The sequence below is a fragment of the Micropterus dolomieu genome, linkage group LG12, assembly GCF_021292245.1.
Source record: "Micropterus dolomieu isolate WLL.071019.BEF.003 ecotype Adirondacks linkage group LG12, ASM2129224v1, whole genome shotgun sequence".
Lineage (NCBI taxonomy): Eukaryota > Metazoa > Chordata > Actinopteri > Centrarchiformes > Centrarchidae > Micropterus > Micropterus dolomieu.
In genome coordinates this window covers 12,867,032-12,876,638 of record NC_060161.1, presented here as the reverse complement: position 1 = coordinate 12,876,638, position 9,607 = coordinate 12,867,032, and the positions used below count along the sequence as shown (strand labels likewise).

The following is a 9,607-nucleotide window of genomic DNA, read 5'->3' as shown; positions in this document are numbered from 1 at the left end:
AATTGCTTTTTGGCTTTTTCCCTCTCCTTTGTTGAGTCATATACCTTTTTTATGCATGTAATAGGATTGCAAAGTGGAAAAAGCCAGTCCAAAGGGAGTTCCCATCTCCCACAAAAAGTTCTGAACTTCTTGAAAACAGCTCATTTGTAGTCTAGCGTTTTATGAGGCGCATTTAGCTCTCATCCCTGTCACAGGGAAGAGAGCTAAATGCACCTCATATAACGCTTGTCATGCGGCTACTCAGAATCGCCCTCAAAAACACTGGTGGAAAAACTCTGAGCTGCAGCACACACCTCTCCTCTCCCTTCCAAACACTAGTTACCCTCCAGGCAGTCAGTGGACATAAAGTTGTTACTGTGATGTAGAGACAGAGCTCAGTTAAAACTTTGTGGATGAAAGATATTTTTGTTACAGATTAATAACTCACCACTCTGAAACTCTTGCTCCAGTCTATGTTGCCAAGCTGGTCGGCAACATGTACAGCTGAATTGAAGCTGTTCACCGGCTTCCCTCTGACCCGCCCTTCTCTGCTTCTGATTGGCTAGTAGTCCTTAACTAGGAACTGCGCATGTGCAGCTCCCAATAAAGATCATTTAGAGACAAGATGTATCACTCCATAGCTAAAACTGTCACTTTCTGCAGCATTTGCTCACCCACGCGTTCGCTACACACACAGGAGAGCCAGCCCAACGGTAAGTGTTAACCACTGTAAAATATGTTACCGTGCTCGCACAGTGTGTGAGTGAAACTCAGTAGCCGCGCATTCATATTCTCTGTTATGTGCACACCACAGACTGTCCGGGCGCTGCACTTCCGAGAGTTCCGCTTTGTGTTTCATGAACTAATAATTTTTTTGACATTTCTTAATTGATTCAGAATCTTCATCGTGATGCATCTAAGAGTATATTTTTTTTTCTCCCACCCCTATCTTGCAGGACAGTGTTTTCTTTCGTTAAAGACTGAACCTTCTGCTCCAGCTACACTATGTTAGTAAAAAGTCCACTCATCTGCTACTTCGCATATCACACACATGTGGACAGAGTGACGTTGGTGTTCTCCCTGACAGATTTCACAGTACATTGAAGCTTCTTAGGAAAGGAGTCCCATCTTTCACCGATTTTGTTGATATAGTAGAGAACTATTGTATTCATCACGTGATCCCAGAGGGGTGGAGTTAGTTACAGCTGAGGTCACCACAGTCAAACATTTTGAAATGGAAATTAAACCTTAAGTGAGTTTTCTGAAATAAAGAATTCAATCCCTACGTCTTTTAAGGGTTTTATTCTTTGCAAAGGGTCATACAGACATACAGAGTGCAAACAGTCTGCAGGGTGTAAGACAAAGAGCCAGTGTAGAAACAGGTGACTTTATACTGTAAGGATATTACGCAGCTATCCAGGAGAGGAAGGGAGTAGGGACCAGCTGTCCTGAGATGAAGGCCTATCAGGGAAAGTCAGATAAGAAAACTCTCTAACGAACATCTTTCCAATGGGAACTTCACCTAGCTGTAACATAATAAAATATACTGCAGGGTGAAACAGTAAACAGAGTAAAATAACAAATTTCCATCGCAATTTCTCAACCATGGAAAGTGATGAGTATAAGTTATAGTTGTGATTAGGAAAGTGATACAGTCAAGTAGGGTGGATAGTTTTTTAAACTTTGTGGGATATTTAAAGTTCTTCGGAGAATAAAAATAAATCTGTTTTTGCTATTAGTGAAAAGCTGTTTGAATAATCTTGAGTAAGTGTGGAGTGAACCCACCATGGAGCTAAACTACTTCCAAAAGATAAAAATAAAATGAAAATACTGTCCGATAAGTTAGTAGACTGTAAATGGCATAATGAGATGATTTAATACGTTACATTATATTGTTCTTATTTGGAACTTAGTGATGAAGATTAATTTCATTCACTTAATTGTGAGGAAGCAGAGGACACTCCATAAACACCATGGCCTGGCAGCAAGGGTGACTGCAAGTAGTAAAGGTCTTCTTTATGTATGTATTGTTCAGCAGAAAGCCAATAAATGCTGTGCAGCATAATTATTATCAACATTATAATTATTATTTCCACAGTGCTCTGCCCTCCATTGAAGTCAACAGTCCATCATGTCAGCAGTGAGCCAGTGTCTCTGCGTTTGGATACAACTGCTGGTGAAGTAGAGAACTACATTGTGACCAAAATTGTGGTATGTGCTTGTATTTTATTTGTATGTTGAATTGTCAAGGGGTTGGTACACAAATTATGGTTTGTGATCATTGTGGGTCAAGATTCAGTGTTACTGTGTAAACATTTGAGAAACTGTTTTACAGCACTGAAATTTTTGCAATTAGCTTTTTTTCTACTTTATAACAAATACTATAGGCAATGATATAGAAAATTGTATTAAACGAAATTTCAGATAGCACAGCAACTGGCAGAATACTGACAGACAACCATTTATACCTGGGCAAACGAGCAGGGCATGATCACAACAGGTGACCCCGACACATTTCTGATACATCGCTGCCAGATTTCTAGCATGCCAAATATCTGGAGAAGTTGGCTTGGCAAAACACGTTTCACTCTCCTTCCAGCTCTCTCTGTAGCTAATCCCTGCTACCTGCGTGTGCTAATCCATTATTTCACCCATATTCTTTGTCTTTATAATTGCTACCTTTTTATAATAACAAACAGCTGTTTCATGTGTAGGTTCGCTCATTTCCCGTTTCACATTTCACGTGTGTTTTCTTGACAACACGTGGTTTGGAGACCAGCGTCGGGCGACACACTGCTGTCAGCTCGTGTAGTGAATGACCTTCTGTCACCAATCAGTCACGTAGTGTGAACGCTTCCAAGGCGACTAAACGACTTCAAGACTCCCGCCACAACACGGCAAGTTGTGTAGTGTGACCGGCACGGCCATCGGCCGACACTGAAGGTTGTGTAGTCTGCACGAGCCTTTAGTCTTCTTTTGAAATGATCTGTGTGGAGTGTTCGTCACATGCTTGGTATTGTTCTGTTTTGTCCATATACATTTTTTTTGATTAGTCTGTTCAGGGGCCTGTACCATGAAGTTGCAGTAGAAGTGTGTGTGTATATATAGCCCATACATGTAACTTAGAGAGCATTGAACACTGGTATTATCAACAAATTCAAACGCAACTTTGTAGACAAATCTGTCACAACACAAAAGTCCAGTTCCTTGAAGAGGGTGACTGACACAGACAGACAGACACAGAATATACAAAGTAGGTTCAAGTCTGGGGGCGGCACAATGGTACAGTGGTTAGCACTGTCGCCTCACAGCAAGAAGGTTGTGGGTTCAACCTGACTTTAAACACGCAACGGTTAGTGGTAGGGTGTGGCGGTTCTGATGATTCTTATTATGGGGTAGCAGCGTTAGCGTAGCGTGCTCGACAAGCTGTTGCTTGGTCTCGGTTCAAGTGCTGAAAGCGAGAGCCGTGCAGGATACGAGAGGTTGATGTGTGGTCCCACTCCTGAAACTCTGCTAATTAGCACCACGGAAAAGATTGCTTGTTAGATTATGGCCCTGTCTATGCCTTTTGGTGTTTCTCATTTGAGCGGTTAAATGGAATGCTGGGACAGTATCATAACAACAACAGAAATATTGAGGTTCAGGTCATGAGGAATTTCCAACAATGTCAGCACACAATCAATTTCCTACAAATACAAATATATTCCAAAGATCCATTTTTCTTGTAATGCTATATTCCAAGACATTCTTCTGCAGAATATGTGGGTCTTGAACAGAGTATTCTCGCCTAACCACACAGCCCATACGTGCCCCAACTGCATTGAAGCCCTGATTCTGGCCCATTGTACATGGTGCCCATCTGCTTTAAGACACCCCTTGACAATCTGGTATCCAGAGTGAGGTATTCTAGATTTGATGGCTCTCACTTCCAGATCTAGAGCATCATCCGACATGGTGGAGTACAGACTCCTAACTGACATACTGTACTCTTGCATCCTCCTGTTGATGGTACTTCTTGAGACTCCAAGAATGTCTGCGACACGCGTGGCAGTAAGACCTAGCGGAAGAAGATTGTGGAGGTGGTCTTCTGCGACCTGGAGCCTAAAGGGGACCCATCCTTCTCACCACAGAGATAGAAGATGGAGTAGTGTTCCACAGGTGTAACAAGCTGCTCAGTTCTTCAGGTGCTTCACAGACCTCATGAGGAAGATCTACATTCTGGAGTGCATTTATGAAGGTCCTCTCAAAATAATCAAGGTCAGGAGGGTTGTTGTTGAGAGCACACTGCAGTCTTTCCCTTAGTCTTCCTAAGCACTCCTGAATTAATATGTTCTGCAAAAGCAATGTAATGAAGTGTTGCAATCTACCAAGTAATGCAACACATTCCATTAGGTGGTGCTTTTATTTTCTGATACCAAAATAAATCATTGAAATACTACATATTTTCTGACACCATGACATACATTTATAGTAAGGTTATTATTAGTATATATTTTTTGTGGAACTAATGATATCCCAAATTGCAGATGTGATATAGAGAGGTTGCGAGATAATGCAGACTAATAATCTAGAATTTACATTGCTTAACTATAAATAAATTCTAATATCACTGTGATGGTAAGACATGGAGTTTGTCAAGTAAAGTTGATATCAAGTGTGATGGACGCTATGTACGAGGAACCGCCAAAATTATGAAACAGTAATTCTTGTGACCACAAGAAAGTTTATAGATGATACATTTATAGATGTATGAATGTTCCACTATTTGTCCAGATATGGTTTCTTATACCATAGCAACTGTACTACAAACTAATTTGTAAATGTCTGGACAGTGTCTATAATCACTATACTCCTAGCTAAAATTTGTGCAGACCACACAGCACACTTTGGACAAAAATGTATCTCCCAAAGTACACTGTGTTGTTTTATCTAAGCTTTTCCTAAATTTGAACACCTGAATTGAATGAATTCAGTTTGTTCATGGCTTCTTTGCTTTTTCAAGTCACCGTTCTGATCATGTCAAAGGATCAACCCTCTTCTATCATTATAGCCGATCTTCATTGACGTAACTAAAATCTCATCATAGATTTTATAATCATTAACATGTTTTTAATAAGTGGAAAATGTTAAGGCTGACAAGCAAGCCGTTATTATGTAACAGTCATTTTTGCAATTATTTAATTTAAGTATTTAAGTAGTTTAACTGAATGGTTTCCTTATCCATGATGACTTACAATCAATGACATGAACATACCGTTAATGGTCACCCCATCTGCTTAATGTCAGGCACACTGTGCCAACACCGCTGAAACAGCTGGGGACAAAAGTCTGTTATCTGGTCAACCACAATATGAGCTTAGTTTTAACTTTTTTCTAATATTTCTATCTTCACGTGCTAGTGGGCTAATTTAATTATGAACATGAAACTTAGTTTTTTTGCCGGCTGACAAAACAAAACTCTACAACAATATATATATACTTTACATGGTTAAACAGTTAAAATATCGTTAAGATAAATAGTATACTAATATTACTGTGTTTGACAACCCTGTCCCAGCCTCATCCATGATCAAAAGAAATGTTCACATGCATCAATCCCTACAAGCTGATGTAACGTCTTCTTCTTTTTCCAGCCGACTCAACACTGTTCGGTGCATTGCTGCCTCCCACTGCTGTCTAACGTGACATCTCTGCTACAGGTCCAGGAAATGGTCAAAAACAAACCTGCTGATCAGCCAAAAAGGAGCTCTGTGCATCTGCTCTTCCTGAATGACCTTGATGTGTCTGTGACCTTGAAAGTGAATCTTGTGGATTGAAATTGAATTTAGAGAACCGAATTTGAATTGAGAGAACTGAAAGTCAAGGTACATATAGAGTTGAATTTCTAGTGAGGCTCAAATACAATTTTAGTCTCAACAGAATTCAGTTTCATAATATGACATTCAGTTTCAAGTTTAATGGAATTCAGATTCAAACTATTAAATTCAGTTTCAAATTCTGCTATTCATATTCAGTTTTTTTCAGCATCGTATGATTGCCGACTCAGCCCTACACACAGGCCCCTGTACCTGTCACTGTTTTGTCTGGTACCATTGACCTTCTCCTCCTGCTTTTCTTCCTCATCCTTCTCATGCAGCACCTCCTGTTTCTCCTCTAATTCCTCTCCCTCCTTATCAACATGACTGGGGTTATCATCACCCTGTCCCTCTCCATCACCTCCACTGACCTTAACAGCTAATATAGGCTCCATGGGCTACAGACAAAGCCAAAAGAAATTCCTCACTTCTACGATGTTCTCTTTGTGTGATAACACATTGCAAACTGTTGTTTATAATATATTGTATATATATAACAAATATGGCTATAAATAAATCATATATAAATAATTTCAGTAGCTATATAATAAATGCATTACTAATGATGCACCTATCCCTGCCTGTGCTGGGTCCTGCCTCATCTGCGCCTGTCGCTGCACCTTGACACCAATGAAGAGGTCAGTTAATTTGACGCATTTAGCTGCCTCTTGTGCCAGCATTTGCAGTTCTTTTTTTTTCCCTCTTTCTTTACACCATATTACTGTCTCTGTTGCACTTGTCACACAACCCTGGATAAATGTTTTGAGATTGAACTCGTCTCAGATAGAAGGCAGCATTGAACCACTCAGATTTCAGCAAAAACGAGGATCAGTCCACGTTGGGAGGGGCTGCTTATATTCCCCCTCAAAATTAAAAGTTGTTTGGCCCAGTCTGATAGGCACACAGACAGACAGCGTTCCACTGCAGCTGATCGGCCGGCCAGGCCAGCGCTGTTGTGGATCACAAAGTAAAATATTAGAAAATGAAAAATAAAAACGATTGACCACCGACCGGTTCGGCCTGAAATGGACTGGCCGTTCGGGACTCTTCCCAAACCCCCCCAATGGCCAGTCCGCCCCCGCCTGTCTTTGAAGCAAGCTCAAACACTCTTAAGTCCAAGCTGGGCCAGCAAGGCTATCCCAGCTCTCGTCCTCTACTTTGAAGCAATCAGGACTCACCGTGATGCCTGGTTCGTTTGATTAATTGGCTCAAAGTAAAATTTAATATGCTGATCTATATTGGGACGTTGTGCTGGGAGCAGCCACTGGACACTGTACATATGTATTATGTATATTGTCTGCTGCATAGCAGAAGGGAGTTACAAACTCACTTTTACTTTACAACCTGTTGTAATCTGACAAATAAACCGACCTTGTACCTTGTAATAAATTGTGTTATGAATTGGCGCTATACTGGGGGGAGGGGTGGTGTGATGCAGTTTACAGTAAACCACATTCTCATTTGGAAACCAAAAGTGAAAGTTGCTTCAACCAGCACAATATAAGGAGTGTCTGTACTGCAGGACTTCATTGGCATTTGCAGAGATGTGCGGCGCTTCATCTACAGAACAAATAATATAGCTTACCAACGTATACAGCCAAGAGAAGAGCTACGGGAGGCAAGAATGCGAATTTGCCATGGGCACATCTTCTTCAAAGGTGGGTTTCTATATGCTTTTGTCAGTGATTTTTCCATTAGGCTGTGTGCCTGATGGGCGGACTTGAGGCTTTCCACGAACTCTTAACCAATCTCGCCATGCGCCAGCCTGTCACATGCTGAATCAGGCACAGAGGAAACGTTTCACTCTGTTGTGTTATGTTATTTTTATTGACTGATCAAACTGATTTTGTCAACAGATGTATATATACGATTGTTCCCTAGGCAGACGTAGTCTTTTTTGGCCCCCATGGCATCAAATAACTTATTAATATAGTGACCATGACATGATGCTAATTTTAAAGTCTAAAGTCATGTTATTTGTAAGCAGATTATATTGCAATGATTTAAATGTTTTAATAAGTGATAAGATTCAAGAAGTGATCAGACAGAGCGCGGTTTTTCCACTTGTTTTTTATAGGCAGTAAACCTTTTGCACTCCTCGTTTTATGGCCTCCCAATTGTCCCTTTATATAGGCCCTCTATATAAAGGGACACATTTGCTAGTTTGTGACACAGTAACATAGGGGTTAGGCTAAGAACATTTGATTCTGTGTTTGCCCAGCAACAATAACAAAAAATCCACTTGCTGTTTTATTTTGTTGTAGGCTTCACCAAAAAGGCAGTGCACCACGTTTTTTTTACCTTCAACCGTGCTCTGTCTGATCGGCCCTTTAGATGTTCACCAAGCACGTGTCTTATTTCAAACTGCTTGACAACGGTTGAGGGGGGTTTCCCACAAGGCGCTGCTTGGTAGGGTGACTGTAATGCAGAATCTTCCCAAGAAACCAATCAATAAAGTCTGCACATGACAAAATGCATTATGCGTTTTATTGTTTAATTACCATTATTATTATTGATTTATGCTCATATTTGGTTAAACAACTTTTTTTCTACTGGAGGGTTTTTTTGTATTAAAGCTGCTCTCAATGTGCTTATGCAGAGTTCCCAGAATTATTTTTAGAGAGACAGCTCAACACAAGAACTACAAGAACAAAGATAGGTAAAAACATAACTTTTATGGTCATAGTGTGATCCCAGAGGGTAGTTGTGGGGGTCTTTTTACATAGTTACACCAGGAGTCATACATTTCCAAACTCTACAAACCAGATGTGGAGGTGATGGTTCATTGCAGAGGGGGCCAAAACCAAAACACAGCATACAGGCTGTGAGCTGCTTCCACAACTGTTCGGTCCATCTGGTCCAGACCAGGGACCATTCTGGTCCAGTTCATGCTCACACTGACTTTTTACAAAGAACCCAAGTGGAGTAGGCTAAACATGAAGGTCGTCTCGGGTTACGTATGTAACCCTGGTTCCCCGAGAAGGGGAACGAGAGACTGCGTCGGTTACGACACTATGGGAACGCCTCTAGGCGAAGCAGGTCTGAACGTGAATGAAATCACTCCAATCCTATTGGCCTGTTGCTAGAACGGTAAGGTGTGACGGAATAACCGGAGGAGTATAAAGCACACCTGTACACACTCATCATTAGCTTAAACTATGAAGCAGGCGCTTCAGGCGGGGAGAGAGGTGCGGCGGACCGACGCAGTGCCATGATTTACTCATCATGTAAATCAGGAAAGAATGGCAGAGACCGGCATGGAGGTGGCGTGTGGTGCTTAAGAAACCTTTCATCAAGCTACCACTAGCCTGTGGTGTCTGCTCCTCCCGTGGCCAGTTGATGTTGAGCTTAGCCACGGCTCTAGTCACCACCTCCAGCAGCACGTCATAGTCGGGCGCGGCCAGATGACGCCGCCCCGACACCCGGAAGTCATCGTCCACTGCGCTGAGCACGTCCGCCTCCTCGGAGTTGGATTGCTGCAGCGTCTCCGGATCCAAAACCGCGAGCGGGAGAAGCCGAAAACGGGCTCCCGAACGAGGAAAGGAAGCGTCGGAGCCAGCGGATGAAGGTCGGGAAAAGGCCTCAGCCGTCCCGAAATCCTCCGACAGATCACGCTGTGAACCCATGAGTGAAGCCGCTGGGCCGCCTCAGCGGCCGCAGGGCCCGCACCACGGGGAAAACACATCCAGCCATCCTCGGAAAGAGAGCCATGCTGTACCTCAGTACCCGCACGGAAAGGGCTTCGCAACGGGCGCAGGCAGCCCCCTCGAGAG

The 9,607-nt window shown here is 42.2% G+C and overlaps 1 protein-coding gene and 1 long non-coding RNA gene across 2 annotated transcripts in view; both read left to right on the top strand.

The window, feature by feature from the left end:
• Window positions 1–935: 935 nt before the first annotated feature.
• Window positions 936–6,449, top strand: LOC123980056. The gene is made up of 4 exons (XR_006827361.1): window positions 936–986; window positions 2,078–2,190; window positions 3,912–4,236; window positions 5,613–6,449. It is a non-coding gene; the product is annotated as an uncharacterized LOC123980056 (long non-coding RNA).
• Window positions 6,450–7,454: 1,005 nt separating this feature from the next.
• Window positions 7,455–9,607, top strand: part of LOC123980797 (interferon-induced very large GTPase 1-like) — a 20,989-nt gene continuing 18,836 nt past the window's right edge. The window contains 1 exon segment of the mRNA XM_046065345.1: window positions 7,455–7,492. Within this exon segment, the coding sequence (XP_045921301.1) occupies window positions 7,472–7,492 (21 nt within the window). The 5' untranslated portion in view covers window positions 7,455–7,471.